Raw genomic sequence first — 25,716 nt, forward strand, 5'->3', positions numbered from 1 at the left:
ACCCTATTTTCCATGTACAATCAAACATACCCTAAGTAAACTCAAAAGAGGAGGTTCAGATTGTCTGTCTGATACAAACCATAGTAGGATAGCTTCATGTGCAACAGTCTTCGAAGAAAACCTCTTTGAACTATTCAAAAAGATACACCAAACGTACAAGAATTTCTATACTGAAATGTTCATTTTTGGAGTGTGTTCTTTTCCCTCAAAGATCTAATTGAGAATGTTCTATCACGACTGCATTCCCACCGTCCTTGATCATCCTTAGAAGCTCAATGAAAATCTAAGAGACAAAAAATGATTCATTCTCTTTTCACTTAAGTGTGGTAATCTTGAGATCAAATTACCTGATTCATTTCCTCGCCTTCACAGGGTTGGCAAAGTTGTTACGCTCTTTGATTTCTTGTTAGCTTTCCTCTCAAAAGAGTTAAGAGTTGTAAACGATGATATTGAGTGCTGAAACCCTTTACAGAATAAATTGTCTGCTTTGCTTCTGTTTCACACTGCGAATACTTTTCTCTCTCCAAACCTCTTCAGAGCCCCATCTGATACCCAAAAATCACAAAGTAAAAGGAGTAACTGAGACTAAAGTTGATGGATGGGAAGATACCCAAATTCTTGTTCTATCAAGAGGATGGATATTGTTCCTTCATTTAATTCTAGTAGTTTTTTTTTCCCTCACAGAATCATTTTTTCCATTTTTATTTCCTTATTTCAACTAAAATTAATATGGGTTGGTTCATAATTATCATAATTTTGTTCCAAATCTATAATTTATATATGTTCTTAAATTATTAAACTGAAGTTTTTCCTTTTTTGGGTGTGGGATGGGGGGGCATGTTCAACAAAGGCAGATTACAGTCCAGTTAAGAAGAAATATTCGAGTTGAAGGTTGTAAAGAATGAGTGAAACATCCTAAAGAACATGGATATATATATATATATATATATATATATATATATAAAGAGAGAGAGAGAGAGAGTAAAAGCAGATATCAATATACTTTTAATAACAAAAGATATGGCTCTAGATAGAATGGAATGAACGGGACTCATTTAGCCGATCACAAAACTTAAGAATACGGATTCAAGGATGATGATGATGATTCCCTCTGATGATCAAAGTGATTTTTCATCTATGTTACTTGTGACAGTCTGTCATGAAGCTACTTCCAATAGAATTTTGAAACCCATGTCTTCTAAAATAATACAGTGCTCATAGCTCAAGCGAAAAGGGTCCCTAGGAGGAAAGGGTCTACATGTATCTTATTCTTCATCAAAGTATCCTGAAACGTGGAAATTTCATATTTTCTTCTTTTTTTAATTTTATTTTATGGGTAAGCTGGACTTGAACCCACAACCTCAAAGTTGCTTTGCCCTAAATTCATGTTTTCTAAGCCTTAATAGAAGTAGGCAACACCAGTTAAATCTACTTAAGCTAGGAACCAAACTTAGCTTATAAATTACACTACACTTTCTCTTCTGCCATGACAGAACTATTAATATAATTTTTTAACCTCTTCTTCAATCTGAAGATTCTCTCCTTCAACCCTTTTAGGGAACTAGAAAATGATGGATTTTTGGGTGAAAAATCGAGGTATTTTTACAAAGAGGTTCATTACAAGTTTAGAGATGATTGATTGAAGTGCTTTATGATCGACTGATTATTGAGAGAAAAATCAAGGGCTTTTAGATATAGGTCTGTTCTGTTAGTCTTCTAACATGGTATCCTCGTATCCTTAAATGTCGACAGGGCAGCATCAACTATCAAATAATCCAGAACTATAACCTGTTATATATAATGGTTCTTGTTCCAATAATATCCTATACTGAAAAACTGAGCCCAAACCAGGAATAATCAATTTTACTTCTGGTCTATACATGAAGTTCCCAATTGTTCTCTTAAGATACATAAATTAAGAAAGGAAAAGTTTCTGAGACTAAGTATACAAGTTGAACCTGGTTCCAGTTTGGATTAGTACCCAGAAGAGGAACCTATTGTCTTCAAATGGTTCCAGTACCACATGGTTTGGGTCTGGTCTGAAATGGGTATTACCCAGTTAATGTTTCAGTCGGGTATTGGTTGAACCCCTTAAAGAAGAACCAAATGAAATTTTAAAAAAATCAAATCAAATTTCTTTTCTTGGGTACAGCTTCTGCTATACAAGGATGCTTTCCACTACAAGTCGGGAAGCTGACATGCTATGTTACCTTGACAGTCCAATCAATTCTTTTTCTAGTGTAAATGCCACATGTCCATGATGTATCCCGTTTGCATCTAGGTGACATCTGGACGAAAGAGTTGTCCAACTTCTCAAGGGCTTCGACACCAGAAAACTCGAAGCTTTGAACCACGTCTTCAACATGTATCAATTAACTAAATCAAAGAAACTTCAAAACCGTTCTTGTCGATATTCCTATCATAATGTCAGTAGAAGTTTTTCCTTCAAGCGGGAAATAAGTTTAAATTTTTCCTCTGCTTCGACTTGCTGGCGGATGTCAGTTCTCAAAGCTCGATCTGGATGGAATTTGAGCAATGCTTGTTTATAAGCAGCATGGACCTGCCTTGATCACAAGTATCCAGTTAAGAAACCAATATAGAAGAGAAAATCTATAACAAAAAAATAGAATAGAAAAATATTGGAACCAACGTATAATTTTAATACCAAAACCAGATTACATCTCCACTTAATATATGTTAAAATAAAATTCTCACAAACAACATTGATCTATGGCGAGCAGGTACAGATGCAACTGTCACGTTGCTATAGAGTGTCCAAATCACATTAAGGTGATTAAAGGAACATCCAAAAGAACTGACAAGCCCTTCCCTTGAACCTGTTCTAAAATCACAAAATCCCCATCTTCCTCGTCCTCCTGTCTCCACTCATATTTAGTCCTCATTTTTGCCCCTACCCTCCCTGCTCCTACAATAAATTTTAGAGCTTTTATAGAGTTCAACAACTCCTCTACCTCTGTTACGCACGCAAGATAGGCTCAGAACAGTAGAGCACCAACACAAATTACTTTCCAACTATACCTAAACATTAAATTACCCAAAACAATAGAATAGCAATATAAAAGATAAAAGTAACAAAATAACTGATTTATATTCCTTTTCTAGTACTGAAGTTAATCCACATGTGGTCCCTTACACCAGGTCAAATGTTATGTGCGGCAGCATCTCCAACGCAGCACCCTCTACCCTTACCCACTAATAAGTCTTTCAGGTATTGTGGGTAGCAATTATGGGTATCCATGTGATATGCACTCCAACCGTGCTACCCTTAAATTGTTTAATAATTTTTTAATTCAATTCAGATTTAAAATTTTCTGAAATTAACTTTTTTTCAACATAACTGCCTGAATTTTTTCCCTCCAAAAAGGATGGGTAACCAAGTGGAAGTACCTTTTTTTGGTATCGAAAATGTCTAGACCCAAAAAATGGTGAGGGATGGGTCATGTGTTGGAGTTGAAATTTTCGGACTCCATTACCCATATTGGCAGTTGGGACTGATGGGTAAAGGGAAGGGTAATGCATTGGAGTTGCTCTTAACTGATCTGCAATAGAATTAGGAGACTTGTAATACTGTCTATTGGGTTCTCTTGACTGGAATGTGAAGTCTTTAAAAGTGCAGACATTGGTTTTCCTAGGTGAGCAGGCGCTTTGCCTACCCAAGACTCTTAGCTCCTAAAACAAGGATTAGCCAGGTGCATGTACAAAAGCAGATGCCTACGCACCAAAGATTTAGGCTTTTAACTCTTTGCCCAAAAATCAATTTTACATAACTATCAGTAAAAATAAGAAAAAAAATCAATGTTATATGTGTTTTATGATACTACTACTAATGGTGAGCAGCATGTATGATTGTAAGTGATTCACATTTTCTGATGTATCATCACCATCGTTGAAGCCTTATCCCGAAGGTCGGGGGTTGGCCGAATGAATCCAGTTCCTCCATTAAATGAAATGTATGGTCAGGACTCAAGTTTGGGAATGGCATATTTTTGAAGTAATCGTAGTAGAAAATACTAACAGTAAACTACGTTGTGAATGAACACACCAATGAATTACATGCAATAATATGGGATGCAAGCAACTCACCTCATGTGACATGGGATAGAGACCACCTTCTACATGGATTCCCAAGCCACGAAGTAGTGAAGCCATATCAGTATACTTCACTTCCATTTCATCAAGTTCCTTCTTTGCTTCAACACGAAGCTGCTCTTTCAGGTTCATAATTTCCATATCCTGAATTTGGCATCCTCACATATGAATAATATAATTTATTAATAAGACACTGAAAAATGTAGGTTAGAGAGAGAGCAATCATGAAGACAGTCAAGCAGGGGGGGGGGGGGGGGGTCTAATTCAAAATATGGAGAAAAGGGCAGTTTATATTAAGGAAACTGGAAAGGGGGTATGAATTCACCTTCTTTTGTGTTTCTCGTATTTCTTCCAACCGTTGTTTCTGCCTTCTCTCCATGTCTATTAAACGAGTTTCAGCTCTTTTTCTCTTCCGCAATCTCTGTACTTCTTCTGCCTGCAAACATACAGGCAGAATTTACGAAGGGTCATCGCCTTTATGGCATTATCATCATTATTTCTCAATTAGATTGAACATACCAATATATCTGTTGTCTACCAAAAATGTAACCTGGTGGTTGATTACCTCGATCACCCGAATCCTTTACCTTTTACTTCTTAATAAATAAATTAAATCTTTACAGAAAAAACTGGGAACTAAAATATAAAATTTTACAACACTAGTTCAAAATTTAACAAAAACTTAAAGCCATGGAATTTCAGAAGATCAAAGGAAAACTGAAATATACAACGAGCAATATTTTAGAAAATTTTCATGCAATTCAAGGATAATAAGTAGTCACAACAGGTAAGATGTTGCATAGGAGAGAGAAAAAATTGGGACGCATCAAGTTAAGGAATTTATATATGCCACACCTGAATTTGTAGCTGTTGCTGTCTGGATGCCCATTCTTCGGCTTCTGCACGCTTGTACTCATCAGTCTCCTTGAATTTTTCTCTTTCACCAATTATATCATTCTGAACATCACACATGTCATCCCCATCTCGAGCATGTAACACAGGACTCATCTCATCCTGTGGTTTAATATCACACACAGATTCAAGAGTCGGATCCTCTTCATCCTTAAAACAAGCTCTCTTGTAATTAACATGTGGTTCACCCTTTTCAACATTATTCTCTTTGTCCTGACAACTGGGTCTTTCATAAATGAATTCTGTCTCGTGTAGAACCATTTCATCTTTGTCCACAGAACAAGTCATTCCATTATTAAACAGTTTCTCACTACATAGCTGGCCGTTGCACAACTGTTCTCCAGAAACCGGATTCTCCTTGCATTTAAAATTACCTCTTCCCTGCTTTGTAGCATTCAGTGACTGAATGTTACCAAAAGAGGGTTCTTGATGAATCCCTTCATCTTTGTAACAAGGAACAACTTTGTCCTTATTAAACTGTGTTGCATAAGACTTTTCGGTGTTGCACATAGAACCCTCCTCACCCCGGAAACTAACGTTGTACTGCTTGAAGTGTGATTCATTCCTTGAACAAATAGATAGGTTCTCTATTTCATCATTTGCATTTCTTGAAGCAGGGAAAATTGGTTCTTCATCATGTTGTTGAGCCATGTTTTCCCCAATATTTTTTGGAGTCTCAGTAGAAGACCCAGAGGCACTAGCATGATCCTCTAAACCAGATTTACCATTCTGATCATCATCTTCATGCATTCTTTTCCTAAAAGCAGCTCTTTCCCATTGTTCACGAATTGTTTGGGAAGACCCTTCCATAATCTCACAATCAGAACTATCACTTTCAGAGGAACTATTCTCACATAAACCAAAACAATTTCTCGGTCGTGCTTTTCCAGAGTATGTCCTCTTGCATTTTGATAATTTCAAAGGGAATTCTCCTTCTTGAATGAATTGACATTCATCACTATCTGATTCTTCTGCATATGCCTTACTTGGGATGGCACCACTACCTTGATCACCTCCAACTTCTTCACCACTTTCAGGATTATCATCATCACTAACATTGTCATCATCAATGCTAATAACACTACTAGAAAGCAATTTTTCATGTTTGCTCAATACCTTGGAACCCTGAAGTCCATTCTGAGAAGTCTCTGGAACATCGGTGATAACACAATGGACCTTACCACTGTCAACATCAATGAAGACCATATTTTCAGTTTCACTATTCTCCTTGCACCTTTCTAGAAATCTCCTACCAGAATGAGTTCTTGTTTGAGGTTGACCCACTGACAACCTCTTTACCTCTCGCCTAGTCATGCAGAAGAAATATGTGGAAAAGAGGAAATTATTGTGAGCTATCATCAGCTAGAACAACATCCTGTTTCATGGTTAGTATGTCCAGCAACCACAATCTTTAAATCATCTGACATGCATTCCAACTCCTGGCGTATCATATCTTTTACATATGCTCGCGAATTTTATCTTCTCCACTTGTATTAGCTGTCGACAGTCTCCAAATACCTCGCAAGTAAACTAGTTCAGATGCTGCAATGAACAAATATAAAATGAGGACGGTCATCAAAGCCACTGGGAAAAGAGACAATAGAAATGAACTGAATGGAAAAATTACAGCTGATACAAAAGAAAATGGACAAAGAAGATTTGATAAAGTACATTAGATCTGCCTAACCAAGACGCGGATTCCAAAACTATTTTCAACACTCCCTTATTAGGACATAATTTATCATCTTCTAATTGCTTGTGGTAAGTATTTGCATAATGTTGAAGACTTTCCTTCATTTGGGATTGCCATATGGGGCCCGTGCTTTCAACACCTCAACCCTCCCCCATGTGATAAAAGTTCAGCCCGGTAGCACTCCCCAATTACCTCTTTTTATTTAAGAATTACGAAATCAATGAATGCAATTCGTAGGGGATATGCGCAATACATGGTTATATGCACAACACATGGTTATATGCATGAAATGGACAGGGCCCCTATCTATAGAGCAACCAAAGAATGGTCTATAGTTGTTTTGGATTGGCCACATCAGTCTCCACATGTGAAGAGAACCCCACAGTACAATAAAATGTGGCAAACACAGGAAAGTGCCCAACAATTTAAGAACTAATATTTTAGCGATTACAATATAATTTTAATTATATTTAAATCACATTTTTCTACTAATAAGGAAGTAAAATATACGAAAAAGTATGAGAATATTTTTACTCACCAAAGATCCACCCAATAAAATAATATACATAATTATCCAAAAAGAAGAAAAAAAAAAAGTGTACAAGTATCAAACAGCTATTGTGGAGAGTGAAAGGGGTTGATGAATTGGTGTAGTCATGTGTGTTTCGGAGCAGATGCACATGTCGGCATGTCTGATAGACTGACACATGCAAGAGGTCAAGGAGACCTACCTGACAGGAAGAGGAGAGAACTATCATGTGAGTTCCCAAAAAATATGACACCATTTTCTAAAGTGCTGAAGATGTTAAGCAAAAGATAAAACGATGTATTGAAGGGAGAGAAAAGGAGACATTAGCACAAGAAACTTTTACAATCTGGGAGGAGCTCAATGACATCATTGCTCGTTGGGGCAAGCCATGGTATTTGGGTGGCAACTTCAACGTTATTCGCTTTTCTTATGAAAATTGAGGTTCTAGGCTCACTTCTAAGATGAGAAGTTTTGAAGAATTTGTTAACCGTAATGAGTTGGAGGATCTTTTGTTATGTGGTGGTTGTTTCACTTGGTCCAATAATCAAGAGTATCCAATTCTTAATTATTTTCTTACCATTTCTTCCTTACCAATAGATGTAAAAATTAGGCTGGATGGGATTTTTTCCGGATTTCTTTTGGCATGACAAGGATGGGAAAAGAAAACATCATCTAGTGAGTTTGAAAAAGGTGCGTCCCCAAGAATTGTGGTGAATTGGATTTTAGAAGGTTTAATTTGATGAACTTGGCCCTCTTAGGAAAGTGGCTTTGGAGGTTTGGAGCCGACGAGGGTTGTCATTGAAGAAGAGTTATTGTAGAGAAGTTTGGAACTTAGAATCATAGGTTGGAATCTGGGAAGGCTAAAGGTTTTATGGTTTTGGGGTCTCGAAGAGAATTTTGAAGAGCCTTCCGATGTTTCGGAAGCAGGTGAAATTCAAGGTTAATATGAGTAATAAGATTTGCTTTTGGGAGGATTGGTGGGGTGGGGACTGCCCTCTCAAGCATCAATATCCTAAACTCTTTGAAATGTTTGTAAAAAAGGTCAAGTTATTTCTTCGTTCTTGAATATGGAGAGGGGGAAAGTGTGTTGGGACTTTGGATTTAGAACAAACTTTAATGATTAGGAACAAGAGATCATAGGGAGGTTCACTTCAAGCATTGAGGCAACTCATTTGTGTGTTGAGATTAAGGACAAGAGGATTTGGGGTGGTTAAAAAGATGGTCATTTTTCAATGAGGTCAATTATTATCACACAGGGTTTTTAGTTAGTTAGTACAAGAACTTTCCTCATTCTTTCATTTGGAGAGGGAAGGTGTAGTCCAAGATTTCAGTCTTTGTGTGGTTTGTAACGTTTGTGAGGCTTCCAACCTTGGATCAATTAATAAGGAAGGGGTTCCCATCTCCTAATTTATGATGTTTAAGTATGACTAGTGGATAATCAATTGATCATGTTCTTTTCCATTGTCAAGTGGCTCATAAGTTATGGTAGCATTTTTTGTCCTTGTTTGGATTAGAGGGTCGCTTTCCTTCTTCTGTCTTTGCTTGTCTCAGTCTCGGTCGGCATGGGGGAGTCCTTTGTCAAGATCGCATATTGTGGAGTTTGCTTCCGTTTGCAATTTTTTGGGGAATATGGAAGGAGAAAAATAGTCGGACTTTTGACGAGAAAGAGCTTTCCTTCAGGATTTAGACGTTTTTTTGGTCCAAGTTGTTTGTCGAATTCAAGGGTTTTTTTTTTTGAAGACTTCCTTGCAAAATGGGACATGGTTTGTGATCTTTTTATGGGACAACCTTCCTTGTCTTGGAAGTCTTAGTTCTTCGTGTAGTGTGTTTTTCCCTTGTTTGTATTTTAGGATGGTCATCTCAACCTCCCCTTCTCTTTTTTTCCTTTCTAATAAAATCATTTTTGCCAATATATATATATATAGTGGCTAATAAAAAGCTTCAAGTAGTGGTAAGTATAGTTTCATACAAGCAATGTAATTAAGGGAGAAAGGCGCAAAGGCCTCCAAGTGCCTAAGGTGTAAGGTGAGACGCACGCCCAAGTAAAGTAAGGCACAATAAAATTATAAAAATTAAATAGTGAAAGGTAGGTTCTAGATATTATACAATTATAACATGTATAAATGTGAGCTTGTACAACCAAGTTAAACTATTTAACACTTCAAGAAGAAAAACAATCACTAGTAATAAGAAAGTAGAGAGGAATAAGGAGAATTAAAAGAAGGGAAGAAACAGAAGTAAAAGTAGGCCAACAACATGTGTTTTTTTCTTGGATAGGTAAAGGCTTAGTGGTTAGCAAATGAAGTTGGGTTCAACAACATATGTTGTTACTGCCATAGTCACCAAGTCAGGGGTTTAGGAATAAGTCGACAAGGGAAAAAATCGAAAGAAGAAGAAAAAATCGAGAAAAAATCGAAATAGTGTTAAGACAATGTATTTTTTCTACTAAGTGGTGTTATCATTTATATCATCAAATCTTATTTTAAACTATAAGAATAAATGGTTTTTGAAAAAACCCTTTTAAAATAGCTTGTTCAACACAAAAAAAAAAATCACATTTTTTGTGTGTTTAAATCGTGACTTTTTCAAACAATCAGGATTAAATTGCGTTTAAATCAAGATTTTTTGAAAAAGATGTGATTTAATCATCAGTCTTTAAAATCGTGATTTAAACACGATTTTTTGAAAAAATCAGCGACTTTGGTGACTATGGTTATCAATGAGTGGGTTCTGGTCAAGCTTGGTTGAGCACTAACCAGGCCCTAAAATGGTGGGCCCAACCTTAGACTAGCCTGATCCATTTATCGGGCTTAAGTCAACTAAGTCCTAAGGCTTGGGTTAAGTAAAAATTACCAAATGCAAAATTCAATATTTTTAATGGTAATAAATTGAACTCTCCAAGTAAATTTTACTTTGTATGTAAAAAGCATACAATCAAATATGAAATTAGTGTCTTAATTAAATAAATTAATTCATTTTTAGTGAGGCGCACGCTTGGTGTGCCATGACTGAGTCGTGGTCAAGGCGTGCGCCTTGGTGCGCCTCACATGTATTAAGGCGCCTTCGGTCCACCCCGCCTTGAGGTGCGCCTGAGGCACACTAAGGCGCTCGCCTTGACTACACTACATGCAGGTTCTAAGAGATCATAAATCCCTTCATCAGAAGAATTCAAGGGACATAGGGATAGATTTATGGTTGTTGATGATAACGCACAAAAAGGCATGGTGGGAAATGTACAAGAAGCAACAATTCCCACAGTCATAACACAAATGAGGATTGGAAGCAATAATGCTTATGTAAATTGGGTAGTTGCACGAAATCACTTGTGAAGGTAAATCATATGAAAAAAATAGCTACTTTATTTATTTCAACAATAAAATCATTTTTAAGGAATTTACTATGGTTTTTAGGAACTTGAAGCATTTAAAAAAATTGAGACTTGCACCTCATCCCCATTGAGGCAAACTACTTCAACTACATACAACTTTTTTTGAACCTTGTATACTTTCAGTTATCACTAGATAAAACATACAATGATAGTAAAGCCATTGTTCAAGAGGCAACACTGACTGCCTAGCTAATGTTTCTACTTTCTAAAAGGACAAGAAATAACACATTCTTTTGGAAGGTAAAAGAGGAATGGAAGAAAATAAGTAACAACTAAAAAAATAAAAAGAAGAAGAAAAAAGACAAAGCATGGCTCTTACAGAAAGTATTCATTCTCTTTGTTGCAAGAACTAGCAGTTACAAAAATCCGGTTAAGGTATACCATCAAAGCTATGAATCATATTTGTATGGTTTACCCAAAATGTATCATATTCAGACACTCCAACTCATTCTCATGCAACTCTATTTAAACCAATGATATCTTAAGGACAAATGTGTGTGTCACTACTCTACATGGATATGAGATATCTTGACACAATTTCTTCAAGAAGTCCAAATGCCAAGACATCTTTACAAATGTATAATATAATATATTATAGCTATGCTAAACACAAAAGTTAATTTAAACAAATTAAAAAAAAAAAAAAAAAGGTGATGCAAGGCCAAGAACTAACTGAGATCTTGGTTTCTAAGATTAAGTTGGAATTACCAAGAATAATAAATAACATACATTACTGGAAAACTAATGACAAGAGCCTCGGTCATCCTTGACTTAATCTCCTTGAATGTCTTAGCTGTGGCATTAGTCTATCTAAAATCTAAATTCTCAATTTTTTATACAGTCTGGATAGGGAACATGACGTAACTAAATACTCAAATGAATCAATGGTAGAATGTAAGTAGACCATGAAAGCAACGTACATACAAGATTTTTCATTTGAGAACTCTATGCAGGTGGAGCGACTTGATATTTTTGGCGAAACAAGATTATTGCCCATTGTTGATGATAGATTTTATATCCGAGTGTCAAACGAGACGTAGTCAAAATTGTTGGGAAGTATCACACTTGTCAACTAGCAAAAAAAAAAAAAAACAGAATACCGGTTTGTATACCCCTTTGCCAGTGCCAGCTCCTTGTGGCAAGATATTAGTATGAATTTTGTACTTGGGCTTCCCAAGACTATCAGAAAACTTTAGCCTTGTGGGGACCACTATCACGAAGCCAAAATATGTGTTCGACACCGGTAAAACCCCCCAAATTTCAGTGTAGTTATTACATTGATACAAATTCAAATTCAAGATTTCACAAGAACACGAATAACTTCTCAAATGCCACATATTACATATAACAGAATGTCTAAAAATAGTACCCAAAAAAACATATCAGGTTCCAAGGGCCAATTTATCACAACTAACACACCACCAAATAACACTTAACCCAAGACTAAATGGGTTTGTCAAGACTCTGGTATTATTGCCTTTTCCCAAACAAAACCTTCATACAACCTTTTTATACTCCAAACTAAAATGAACTAAAAAATACAATTTACTGTAGTATCTAAAACCTAAAAAATTTACAACAAAAAAAAAAAAAGTTAAAAATCAGAAAACCCAGAAAGAAAATAACCTAAAAACCAAAAATGAATCAAAACCAATAAGAAATTCAAAGAACACATAGCAAAATAAATAACTCAACACTGAGAAAAGCGGAAACAGAAGCAATTTCAATGTTTTATTAATATCTCCTCATCCGAAATCCCTAAAACCAATTTTTTTTACTGCCCAAGAACAAATTGTTCTCACACAAATGGAAGCTATTCTTAAGAATTCTAGGTCAAATGAAAGCGAATTCAAATTGTATTAATCGTAATCGAAATAGTGATCAAATATGCAAATCTATAGAGATAGAGATCGAAACAACTTACCAGTTTGAGAAGTTCGCTCTCTCTCTCTCTCTCTCTCTCATTCGTTCGATATTCTCTAGCCCTCGAGACAAATAACAGAATTACAGAACCTATAAAAGAGAAGTTATCGAAGGAAAAAGGCTGTACGGAGCAACTGCCGTGTTGCGTATTGCGCATATGACGTATCATGTAAGTTGGGAAGTAACGAATGTAGTTTCGGTTTGGACTATGGAGAGAAGCAAATCCAAGCCTCCAATCCAATGGTAAAAGGGGGTGATTTAGGGATGCCCCTCGTCAGCTGCACACGTAAATGACCTAAATGCCCTCAACATCATCTTTACGTTCTCCAACGACAGTCGTCTTCATGACTAACCTATGTTTTACCCTCAATTTCAACTTAGATTTTTATTTTCTTCAACCTTCAAAGAAGTGGAAGGATGGATTTTTGGATAGAAAAATTATGGATTTTTATATTACATTGTAGACAATGAATTGAAAATAATATTGAATAGGTCAAAAATAGTTTACTTAGATTAACAATTTGAAAATAAAGTTTTTTTTTTTTTTTTTTTTGAGTAAATTACTCTTCAATCTCAAGATTATATCTCCTTCAACCCTCAAATCTCAATAATAAAGTAAGATTTTTGAAAATATAAATGTAATGACATAAAATAAATTCCCCATTGTAATACCCAGGGTAGGGTAATTTACTTGGACAGTTGACGAGAGATGGATCTATTAAGTTCACTGGACTAGGTAAAATGATGTATGCAAAGGTTGCAACCCAAATTAGAAAGATTGTTGACCAATGGATTATGACTTGTTAAGAGAAAGTAGAATCTCACACAATTGGGAAGAAGATCATTGATTGATTCCCTTTTGAATTGGCGAAGGATTTTAAATTTGCAAGGATTGCGGAACCAACATCTATAAATAAGACCTCAAAAAAGGGCAAAGGTATGCAATTTTTGATACTCACATTATTACTCTACCAAATTGTGAATTGACTAAAGCATTAGAAAGTTTTCTTGACAGGGTAGCTACAGCACCCTATGTTGATCCAGATTTGTCCAAGCCCCCCCCCCCCCCCCCCTCCATATGCAAATTTGAAATATTTCACCAACTTAAAAGGGTAAATGTACACAATTTTTTATACTCACATTATTACTTTGCCAAATTATGGATTAACTTAAGTATCACAGAGTTTTCTTGATAGGGTAACTACATCACCCTATGTTGATCTAGATTTGTTCAAGGCCTAAGAAGGATATGAACCCCCCCCCCCCCCCCCCCCCCGAAAATTTGAAATATTTCACCAATTTAGGCAGGCAAAAGTACGCAATTTTTGCTCCTCACATTATTACTCTGTCAAATTGTGGGTTGACTTAAGCATCACCCCCCTGGCACCGCCTCCATACAGTAAATAATGGACTTTTTGATAGAAAAATCAAGTGTTTTCAATACAACGGACTATAAGATTAAGTTCAAAATAACTTATCCTACAAGATAACAACTTAAAGACAATGGCATTTAGGTCATTTTATGTTAATCTCTCATACAAAATCAAGGTCAAATGTGGCATATCATCAGTTTGAAAGCACAGGAGTATTTTAATATTAGTGAAGGCATGGTAAGTAAAATATAGATGAGTATCCACGTGATAGAAAGGTGGTTATTTTAAGAATGTCACATGCTTCACATGTGAGAGGCAGGGTGGTCAATTGATCAAATCAAACTTGAATCCAATCCATTTCGATCTGATAATTTTAGGTCTAAATTGAGGGTTTGGATTACAATAAGGCTCTAATCCGATACTTATTAGATCAATTTTGGATCAACTAGGTCTTGATGGGTGCGATCGCTATGGGATTGGTACCAAATTGATCTCGATCCATTGACAATCCTAGTGAGAGGGAAGACATTTCCTATGAAAATAACATCAAGAAGAGGTGGCATTTTGTGGGTAATATTTTTGTTTACCTATTCCTCGAGATACCTGTCACAAGATGATCAAATTGTTCCTTCCTTCTTTTTTGATGATTTTGATTGGTTTCAATCTTCTTTTTAGATAGGATGACTTAATTCTGATCTTCTTCTTCGATAAGTTGATTGGTTTCTGATCTTCTTCTCTGATGACTTGGGATGTCAATGTGATGTCTGCCTAATAATCATCGACAATCAAGTCATACAAGCTAAACAAATTATAGAACTAAGTTGCAGGGAGAGAGGGAGAGAGATTACGATGGAAACATCAATTTTTTGTTCTCAGATTTCGGTTCACTTTGATGGAGGGGTTGGCTCTTTTTTATAAACTTGGGTGGGCAGCTATGACTTGAATCATTATTTCTTTATTTGTAACTGCTCACCCATTAATCCATTAATACTAGTAATTGATGACACATTAATTATATTTATGACCATTACTCTAGTTTTTTAATCGGCACTCGGAGTAGGATATGATTGATTAATGCTCAAACTCAATGTCGACTAGCTTTTCAAAATTAACTCAATCAAGTTTTTTGGTTGTAAATTGGCCGGATAGAATTTGAATGAAGTGTTAGTACATAAATTGGTTTCCTTAATCAATTTGTTGAGTCCAATATAAAAGAATGGTAGTTGATTAATTGGTTCGATTGAACTCCATTCACGAGGGTGTAGGTGTTGTACAATAAAAATGGTCAGCTTTTGCCTGTGTCTAAAATAAGTCACATTTTTTATTACTAATGGATGTCCAAGTATGCAACAAAGAGAATTGAAGAGATTGGTTAGAATTTCCGTTTTATTCAAAATCATGTTCTTCGTTTACCTTGTTTTTGAGCTTTAATGGATATTCTCTTTTTCTTCATTTGTTTATATTGTTTTTCTTCAAAATAATCCATTTTTAAATCATTGAAAATTTTTTTAGCACATCTTTTTTAGTTTCTAACGATTTTTGATTGCTAAGAGAATCTTTGTAATAGAATTATGTTACTTAGTGCGATTGCGTTCGCTCTCTCTATTGCTCTTTCATTTTTCTAACTATTCGCTCTCCTACGTGTTTACTTAGTCACTTTCTTGAGCAATTGTTTTGTTGCTCTCTTGAATGACCAATTGTTCTCTAAGTGATCGCTTGATATCTCTCTATTTGTTATGTATCACCCCCGTTTGCTTTACACACTATTTTACGATGATTTTCAGCATTTAATACGCCAAAACAACACTTTTCCACCAAGAGTTCGAAAATTGCATTTTTTGAATAGCAACTTATCCTGATTTTTTTTGTATTGGGGGCATTGTCCCCGAACCCCACTAGGGGGCATGGTCAAATCAAATTCACACCACGTCCTACACCTCCCAGACTCAAACACATCATTTTTTGAAGTGGCATACAATGATTTTTTGGCACCTGGATGATTTGCAAACCTGGCGAGATATATACTACCCCACGTTCTTCTTCAAAAGTTTTACACCATTTTGTGATTTTCGAAAGTTCTATACCATTTTATGGTTTCAATACATTTTCCTTTCTTGGATTTTGTATTGTCCCCATAAATTAGGACCTTTTTTCGTTTGTTAGTTGGTTTGGAGTAATACCCCACATTTTTCTTTGGAAAAATCATACCATCATATCTTTGTCCATCTATGCATCTTGCATTAAAGGATTTTGTCGTAGCTATTTTTTTCTCTTTCCATGTAAGGTGTTATACTACCCAATTTTTTGTAATATATACAAGCTTTTATATGTTTTTTTTCTTTCATATTTCTTGTATATCTTGTTTTCCCCCTCGTTCATTTTTTACCCGCCCACTATCCGACATACTAACCTTAAACTAGAAGTTGATAAGGTTATACCCAGATTTGGCAACAAATTTGATGGTTTGTTTTTTCTAGTTAAATTGTCCACTGTCTATGCATCATTTGCTTGCCCGTGTCATCTCTACATGCTTCTTTTTTTATCATTTGAATGTCTCATCATTTGCTTACCCATGTCACTTTTCAACTTTTTGAGAAGACATATTGCATAGTGTATTGTTTGAACCGATCTTGAATTAGTCTTAAAATATATTTTACTTCAAGATAATTTTGGATCTATGGTTTGTATATACTAGGGGTTTGTTAAATTGGTTTTCAAAATTATGCAAAACACTGTGTTTGATGTTCTCATGTCATGGAAATTGGTAAGCATGTTTTTAACAAATGCACATTTTGGATAATAAAAAATATTGGACTTTTTAAAATAATCCTCCTTACAAGGAACTATTTTATTAAAAAATTCCAATGCCCAGAATGATCTATCATAGCTAAAGGCACGCAAAAATATTATGTTTTAAGTACTTGGAATGGTCCAACAATGCTGGAGGTACATCAAAATTTCAGTGTCCAAAATGTTCAGCAACGTTGGAGGCACACCAAAAAATGTACGTCCTGGTTATGTACTTCTCAATGTTAAAGTGCCCAGAATAATCCAGCAATGTTGGAGGCACTCTTCAATGTTCAAAATACCTAGAATGGTCCAACAATGCTGAAGGCACTCAAAAATGATTTCACATAACTTTTAATGTTCCAACATAGTTGGATGCATCCACAATGTATAGGATGCTGACACCCGTAATGTACAGGGTGTTCCAAATTGGCTAGCGCCATTAGAGGTGCTCACTACTTTGTCGATGAAGGAATAAAATCATAAGTCACCATTGATGAAGGATTAGAACCTTGAAACACCCTTCATTGTTATTCACCAAGAAAGGATTAGAACCTTGAGGCACCTTTTATTATTATTCACCGAAGAAGGATTAGAAGCATGATGCGTTATTCAATGTTAAAGTGCCCAGAATGGTTTAACGACATTAGAGGCACTCTCAAAATGTCTAAGGTACCTAGAATGGTTGAGTAATATTGGAGATGCCCTTTCAATTCAATTAAAAGATGGTATACCATGGATATACCAACAATGCTAGAAGGTAACCACTACTAGTGTCACTGGACTATGGGTAGTTTTGATGGTAGTGGGCATAAAAAAAATTTTAAAAAGGAAGAGAAAAGAAAGTAAAAAAAAAAATTTAACGAATGTTGAAAGTTTCATGCATGAGTGATTACATATGAATAACGGGAAAGCATATTAAATTTTGTTGATTTAACTATCTTTTTCATTGCCAATTTTGAACTTTGGATGTCGAAGCCATCTAAGGGCTCTATGATCCTTCTTTTTTTCTTTAACAAAGGGGCTTCATGTTTCAACCCCAATTAGTCACAACTTTTTTCTTCCATGAGAAGGATTTGTCTCAATCCCCTTTAGTGGAAATCTCAAGACATTGATGCTTCCCAATTGGCAACCCCAAGAAGTATAGTTGAATGAGATTGAGGCATGCAAAATGTGATTCAATAAGTCCTACACACTTCAAACCGTTTCTTAATGGTGGTGTTGGAAAACATCATTAGCTATAACCCCAGTCCATTTGCACCATGTGAGGCATTGTTATTTGTGTCCTATTTTAAGAATACACTACCAAATGATACTGGTTTGTTCTACAATTTTACATGGACATTTTTCATCAAGAGGGCATTGTATTGACATAATTTTTCAAGTCAGCCATATTTTCTCATTCTCCTTTAGAACCTGCAATATTGATATTAAGAGAGAAGTCCTTATCTTTTTTTCATTTTCTTTACTAGGAAGCTTCATGTCTTGATCCGTAATTTTCATGTTTTTTCATTCCAAAGAAAATAAAATGGTCCTTACTCTCTCAATAATAGTTACAAGACATTGATGATTCCCCGTTGATACCCCAATTTCTCCAAAATTTTGACAAATGAAATTGAGGCACATTTTAGTAAGTCTTACTCATTTTGTCTCTACTGGTAATAAGGATATTAAAATATGACATTGGCTTAAAACCCCTATTTATTTCAACATTCGGGACACAAATTTTTAAGTCCCATTTTAGGAATCCTCGTTACTACTTATTACTTCATCATTTGAGAAGCACAAAGGTTATCGATAAATAAATTGATGAAATTTTGTAAGCAATTCTTAATTATGCAAATCAAATCTTAATTTTGCATTAATCTTTATGGCCAAGATCTTTGAACAATATGATTTTCACAATTTTATAGTTTTAGAGAAGACATACCATAATCCATGAGATTAATCTTGAAAAGAAATTTTTTGCATAGAAAACTTGATTTCCCTCTCTTAACCCCTTTAGCTATACGTTTCTTGATAGAGAGAAAACTATAATCTGTTCTTGGGTAGAGAGAGGACCAAGTCTAAAATAGGGTCTAAATATTCTGACAACAAAAATATAAACTTTCTTTACAATTTTCCAATGATCCAAACTTGACTACTTTGATACCTGCCCAATATTCTGACACAAATGATGTCTTGTCTGATACAAGTCTAAGCATACATTAAGCTCCTAACAACAGATGCATAAGGAATCCTTTCTATTTCTATGGATTCCAATTCATTCTTTAGGCATTACATAAGACTGAATTTATCTCCCTTCTGAATTGAAACAACACTTGCAGATCACTTTTCCATCTTGAATCTCTCTAGAACTTTGTTAATATATGCTTTGTGAGATAATCCTAATGATCCTTGTGATCTATCACGAAATATTTCAATTCATATCACATAGGATGTCTTACCCATATCTTTCATTTCAAAGTTCTTAGAGAGAAATTTCTTGGTCTTATGTAATAAGCCAAGATTATTAGTGGCTATCAAGATATCATCAACATATAGAATCAAAAATATAAACTTGTTCCCACTAACCTTTAGATATAAATACATCGATCAACGGTGTTTTCTTTAAATCCAAAAGAAGTGATAATATCATTGAATTTAAGATACCATTGTCGAGAAGCTTGTTTAAGTCTATATATTGACTTTTTAAGTTTACACACCATGTTTTCCTTCAACTAAAAAACCCTCAGGTTGATCCATGTAAATTTCTTCTTCTAAATTTTCGTTCAGAAAAGTGATTTTCACATCCATTTAATGTAACTCCAAGTCATAATGAGCTACCATCGCTATGGTAATTCTAAGGGAGTCATTTTTTGAAACAAGAGAAAATGTCTCATTATAGACAACATCATCCTTCTGAGTAAAACCCTTGGCAACGACTTTAGCCTTATATTGTTCGATATTACCATTTGAGTCATGTTTGGTCTTAAAGACCCATTTACAACCGACCCTCTTACAATCTTCATGCAATTCAACGAGATCCCAGGCTCCATTGTAATCAATGGATTTCAACTCTTCTTTCATGGTGTTTGACCACTTAATAAAATTAACACTTTATATGGCTTGTGAAAATGAAACTGGATGCTCATCAATTCATAAGTCATATTCCAACTCTTGTAAATAAACCACATAATCATTAGCAATAGTAGGCCTATTTTATCTTTGAAACATTCTTAATGCTACTTCATGTGGTTCATCCACTACAGGTTCATTTGCAATAATTTCATTATGGGGAATTTGGTCATTCATTTGTTGTTCTTGCAAGTTGTCAAATTGTTCAACAACAGTAAGAAAAACAGCCTGAGAAGAAGTTATAAGTAAAAAACCTGCACCTTAACTTCTTGGATTTTCACATAACGTGGTTCCATACTCCCACTAATGTCACCATTTTCTATGAACCTGACATTTTCAATTTCAACAATTCTCGTACTATGACTAGGACAATAAAATTTATACCCTTTAAATTTTTCTAGATAACCAATGAAAAAACCACTGGTTGTTCTTGACTCTAATTCATGTGGATTATAAATCCTTACTTCCATCGGGCAACCCTAAACATGTAGGTACCTGGGTTCCTTTCTTGTCCATAGTTCAAAATAGGTCTTTGGAACTGTCTTATTGGAAATCCTGTTTAACAAATACATGGTAGTTTTCAAAGCATGCATCCACAAAGATAAGAATAAAGAAGAATATCTCAACATACTCCTAACCATGTCTATTAGAATACACCTACGCCTTTCTACAACACCATTCTATTGCGATGTAGCTAGCATTATGTATTGAGCACATATGCTTTTCAAGAAATTTAGCAAATAGACCAGGGCATTGTCCAGTTTCATCATGTTTTTCATAATATTCACCATCTTTGTCAGACTTGACAATTTTTACTTTTCTGTCTAGTTGTCTTTCAACCTCATTAATAAACCCTTCGAAGGTGTCTATTGATTGAGATTTTTTATGCAACAAATAGACATAGTCATAACATGAAAAATCATCAATAAAAGTGATAAAATATTTTTCTCCACCAAAAGATAGAATATCAAAAGGCCCACATATATCAGTGTGTATTAATTCAAGGAGCTGTGTGCTTCTTGTTGTTGTTTTATTAATTGTGTGTTTTGTGTATTTTCCTTTAATGCAATTTACACATATGCTAGGATCAATAAAATCTAAATCATGAAGGATTTCATGCAGCATTCTTTCTTTGGATATATGACCTAAACGTTTATGCCATAAGTAAGCTGAACTTTCATCAACTAAACCACATTTAGTACTAATATTATGACGTAAGGTCAACAAAATCTCAACAAAAAGATTATCAAGTTTTAATTTGTATAAGCGATCACAAATAATACTGAAACCAATAAAATGATTGTGCTTATACAAATTGAAACATCCATTTCCAAACTTAAAAGAATATCTAACTGTATCAAGTTTAAATAAAGAAATTAAATTTCGAGAAACAGAATGAACATAAAGAGTTTGAAAAAGATCTAAATGATTTCCAGTGTCTAAAATCAAACAATACGTTCCAATAATTTCAACTGGAGCTTTGTCTCTATTCCCTATAAAATAAACTTTTCATTGGATTTATGGTTTGGGTCGTAAAGAATGCATGCATCATATTTGAAACATGAGTGGTACAACCAGAATCAATCCACCAAGTATTATAAGGAACTTCTACCAAATTTGATTCGAAACATACGAAAGCACATGGCTTACCTTTCTTTTCAAACCATACCTTACGTTTTAACCATTTTTTCTAATAGTGTTCAAGCTTTCCATATAAATGATACTTATCATTCTTATGCTCCTTCTTGTGAATTAGAGCAGATGACACATTACCCTTATGTAGTTCTTACTTGCTCTTTCCATTCTTCTTTCTAAGTTTTTTTCCAATTCCTTATTGACTCATTAAATTAATTGAATGAATCTCTTGTTTCTTTAGCCTGCATTTATCTTGAATGAGCATATTATGCAATTCATGCACATTCCACTTATCATTAATAGTATTGTAACTCATTTGGAATGGGCCATACTCAAAAGGTAAAGAGTGTATAATAAACTGCACAAGGAAGTTTTCATTCACTTCCATTCCCATGGATTTCAATTTTACTACTATATTTGTTATCTCAGTAACATGCTCATGCATCGTAGATGAACCATTAAACTTCATGGTGATTAATGTACCCATTAATGTCCCAGCTGATGACTTATCAGTAGAGTCAAATTGGGACTGTTCTTCCACAAATTTCATATCTTCATTTGCACTTCCAGTCTTGGGAATTGTGGATTTGATGTTATTTGCTACTGTCATCCACATAAACATCAGGCTCAGTCTATTTGATCTTTCCCAAGCCTTATGGAAAACTCTTTCTTCTATGCTGCTTGAATCAGTAGTAGTAGCAAGTTTATCAGTTAGGAGTGTCAGATCAAAATCCAGAACACCTAAGTGAAACTAGACTTGTTCACACCACTTAGAGAAATTAAGCCCATTATACTTCAAAACAGATAAAGCTTGTGAATGAAGAAAAACATGAACAGATACTGCAAACACATAGAATGCTCATACATTAATGTTTTGAGTTGTAACTTAAACACATAATACAGATTCAGATAACATTCACATAAACATTAAATATACATTAATGTTCTCTTTTATGTGATACAACAATATACAACAATTAAGATATAATTTATGCTTAAAATTTAATTTCACATAATTGGTAATTATATATACTCCAATTAAACATTTTTGCTATATTTGGATATACTAAACATATCTAACCAAGTATATTAATTAACCATGATTATGTTTATGATTATAAAATTAATCAATCAACCTTTGGGCAATCCTTAAATATTTTATAATCAATGAACTTTAAATTGCCCATGACAAAGAAAATGCATATCATCATGCCATCTCATTAGTAGCATCACATAATCATGAGTAATTGAATTTTATTTAATTTGACATCTATGATAAACTTTCTAATTCCGCTACTTTAGTGACTAACAAATTATACATAATATAGACATCAAATTAAATAATAACGACAATAATCAATATTGTTCAAAAGAAACAATATGCAAACATCATTAATATATACCTAATTTAGAATTTCTATTAAACATGAGTATTCTTCATCCTTCACATATATAAATATGTAAAACATCAAATATATATATATGGTAGACGTAACTTGACAACTTTGATTTTATGCTTGTGTCTTTACGCAAGGCATTATATATATAATTGACTTTTCGAATTCATCATGTAGGCATGTAATTGTTTATATATATATATATATATATATATATATATATATATATAAAATAAAATAAAAAGATTCAACAGAAAAAAAAAAAAAAACCAACCCCTTAATTCATTAATGGCTAAAATCATGCGCAAGTCATAAATTATCATTTATACCATGATATAAATTGTAGCAGAAAGTAAAAAACATAATATACACATAATACACACATAATACAATCATCCATATGATAAAACTTAGTTGGTTTTTGATCTTCTTTTCTGACAACTTGGAACACCAATGTGGTGGCTATCTAATAATCTATAACAATTTAGTACAAGCCAACAAAGTATAGAATTAAGTTGCAGAGAGAGGGACTACAGTGAGAATATCAATTTTTTGTTATCAGATTTCAGTCCACTTTGATGGAGGGGTTGGCTCTTTTTATAGACTTGAGTGGGCAACTATAAATTGGATCATTATTTTCTTATTTGTAACTGTTCACCTACTAATCCACACATATTAGTAATTGATGGTACATTAATTATATTTATGACCATAATTTATAGTTTTGTAACCACCACTCAAAGTAGACTTTGATTGAGTAATAGTTGAACTCAACGTCGACTTGTTTTCCCAAGTTAACTTAATCAAGTTATATGATTGCAAATTGGTCGAATTGAATTAGACTGAAGTGTTAGTACATAAATTGGTTTCCTTAATCGATATTTGTCGAGTCCAATACAAAATAATGATAATTGATTAAATGCTTTGGCTGAACTCCCTTCACAAGGGTATAGGATGTTTGGCTAACATGGTCTAACTGTTACACTTAAAGTATAGTGTGTTTGTCTAGCTTGGTCAAACTCTTACACTTAGATGGTAAAGAGTTCAAATGGCTTGGCCAAACTCGGGAGTTCAAACAACTTGACCAACTCAATGTTTAGTTAAACTCCTATACTTAGAGTGTAAGGAGTTCGGGTAGCTTGGTCAAACTCAGTGTTTGACCTAAACTCTGTACATGGTAGTATAAATTGTTGTGTGTTTTGGTTTTGTAATCTTGAATTAGATAAAACCTAAACAGTAGCAGATTGAAATAAATAGGGAATTGGAAGAACTTATCGATTTGTGATTGAGGCACAGAGAAGTCATTGTCCGTAAAACTAATTTCGCCCTTTCGAATTGAATCCACAGTGTAGTCGGTCTTAAGCATTTAGTTCCCAAGATTCAATAGTCACTCTCTCTGTTAACCTTGTATTCAAAAGTAGCATATCTACAATGAACTCAGTCAGAGCAGTTTCATTGTACAAGTAGAAGAAACATATCAAATAAAATAGTAACACATTTCGAACCCCCAAGGTGGCACACAGGACCTTTGTTTGTGCTACCAAGGTGGCATAGGACAGGCATTCTCCTAATGCAAATTCATTGAAGCTGACTGGGTAGGAGACCCATCTAAGCGTAAGTCTACCACGGGATATTGGTTTACACACATGGGGGAGGAGCGAAGCTGGCACCTGTGGGTGGAAGAAAGACTTATTATCTAAAGAAAGAACGAGTGGCTTGACGCAGTCTACTCGATTTCAATTAATCAAATCTTGAAGATCAAGATGCGTGAAGAATTTAATCCTTAACACATTTAATATTTAATGCTGTTACTTAAGCATTTCCCTTTAAATGATGCTAGCCATCCATAATAAAACACTTCTTTTATGTAAAAGAACAATAAGGATATTGTTGATCAATCAAATGGTAAGAAGTATTGATTATTGAATTCAGAGGACAGTTTTGGTTTTATGAATAGGGTTTAGAAATGGTTCCACCTAATGAAATAACTTAAGAAAGTTTCAAGGAAATGATATCGTTGACTGTTGACCAAGTCAAGAAAGGAAATGCTTGTGAAAGTACATGTCCAGCTGTCATTGCATGTTATGATATATGGAAAATCTTGCTATTGATCCAAAGTTCACCATTCTTCATAACACTACCTATTAGGCTTGAATGTGGGGTTTATTGGGGTCTTGGAAATGTGGATTTTCAAAATCACACTTGCAATAGGTACCAATTTAACCGGATCGGAACCCTTTACTTTGGATCTCTTTTTATTGGAACTGATTAGAATATAGTCACTTGGGCTCGAACTGATTGAGAATTGAAAACAATAAAAACCAATAAGAATCGATAACGGAAACAGTTTAAAGAGAAAAGTTTCGACCATTTTGATTTGATTATGGTTCATTAATTTGAGAATTGGTACCAAAACCAATAAGATGTGAAACTGATAAAATTTAACAGTCTTGATTATTATTCTTTATGGAACCAAACCAAAACCTACCCGTTGACACTCCTAGTTTTTATAAAAGCCAGCCAACCCATTATTGATAGGGTTATGGGTCGAGTTGGACTGAATTGGGGATCCAATCGACCGAGATACACTACTAAAAAGGAGGATTAACCGGGGTGGCATTGAAAAAAATCTTAATTGGAACCAAACATAAGGATTAAGGCCACTATTTAATTGTTTATTTTCTAATCAATATTTTATGACTAAAGTTGGCATGGTACATGAAATCGACAACAAAGTCTTGAAAAGTTAAACTAACCTTGTTCCCAAGGCGGAGCCACGATTTTCTTTTAGTGGGGGCAAACTTATAGTTAATTGGAGGGGGAGGGGGCAAAAATTGTTGGGAGATGAGGAA

General features: G+C 34.5%; 1 protein-coding gene across 3 annotated transcripts; it reads right to left on the reverse strand.

Annotated features, from left to right (window-relative positions):
- Positions 1–1,771: 1,771 nt before the first annotated feature.
- Positions 1,772–12,871, reverse strand: LOC147401393 (Chaperone DnaJ-domain superfamily protein). 3 transcript variants are annotated; one of them, XM_086442688.1, is made up of 5 exons: positions 12,557–12,870; positions 4,966–6,564; positions 4,436–4,546; positions 4,105–4,254; positions 1,772–2,564 (listed from the first exon to the last, which is right to left on the reverse strand). In XM_086442688.1, the coding sequence occupies exons 2-5, from the start codon at positions 6,379–6,381 to the stop codon at positions 2,544–2,546; spliced, it is 1,698 nt and encodes a 565-aa protein (XP_086298814.1). In that variant the 5' UTR covers positions 6,382–6,564; positions 12,557–12,870; the 3' UTR covers positions 1,772–2,543. The 3 variants fall into 3 exon arrangements, with proteins under 3 accessions (XP_086298814.1, XP_086298813.1, XP_086298815.1); XM_086442687.1 differs by having other exon boundaries at positions 1,772–2,560; positions 12,557–12,857; XM_086442689.1 differs by lacking the exon at positions 1,772–2,564 and adding an exon at positions 2,596–2,926 and having other exon boundaries at positions 12,557–12,871.
- Positions 12,872–25,716: the final 12,845 nt, after the last annotated feature.

The sequence above is a fragment of the Akebia trifoliata genome, chromosome 5 (genome assembly GCF_017979445.1).
Source record: "Akebia trifoliata isolate Shusen 1 chromosome 5, ASM1797944v1, whole genome shotgun sequence".
In the NCBI taxonomy this organism is placed as follows: Eukaryota; Viridiplantae; Streptophyta; class Magnoliopsida; order Ranunculales; family Lardizabalaceae; genus Akebia; species Akebia trifoliata.

Excerpts from the sequence above, each read along its gene's own strand:
- LOC147401393 (XM_086442687.1), bottom strand. The coding sequence starts at position 6,381 with ATGATAGCTCACAATAATTTCCTCTTTTCCACATATTTCTTCTGCATG. Across the intron at positions 4,547-4,965 it reads AGCAACAGCTACAAATTCAG|GCAGAAGAAGTACAGAGATT; the intron begins GTGTGGCATATA and ends GTATGTTTGCAG. Across the intron at positions 4,255-4,435 it reads TACGAGAAACACAAAAGAAG|GATATGGAAATTATGAACCT; the intron begins GTGAATTCATAC and ends TGCCAAATTCAG.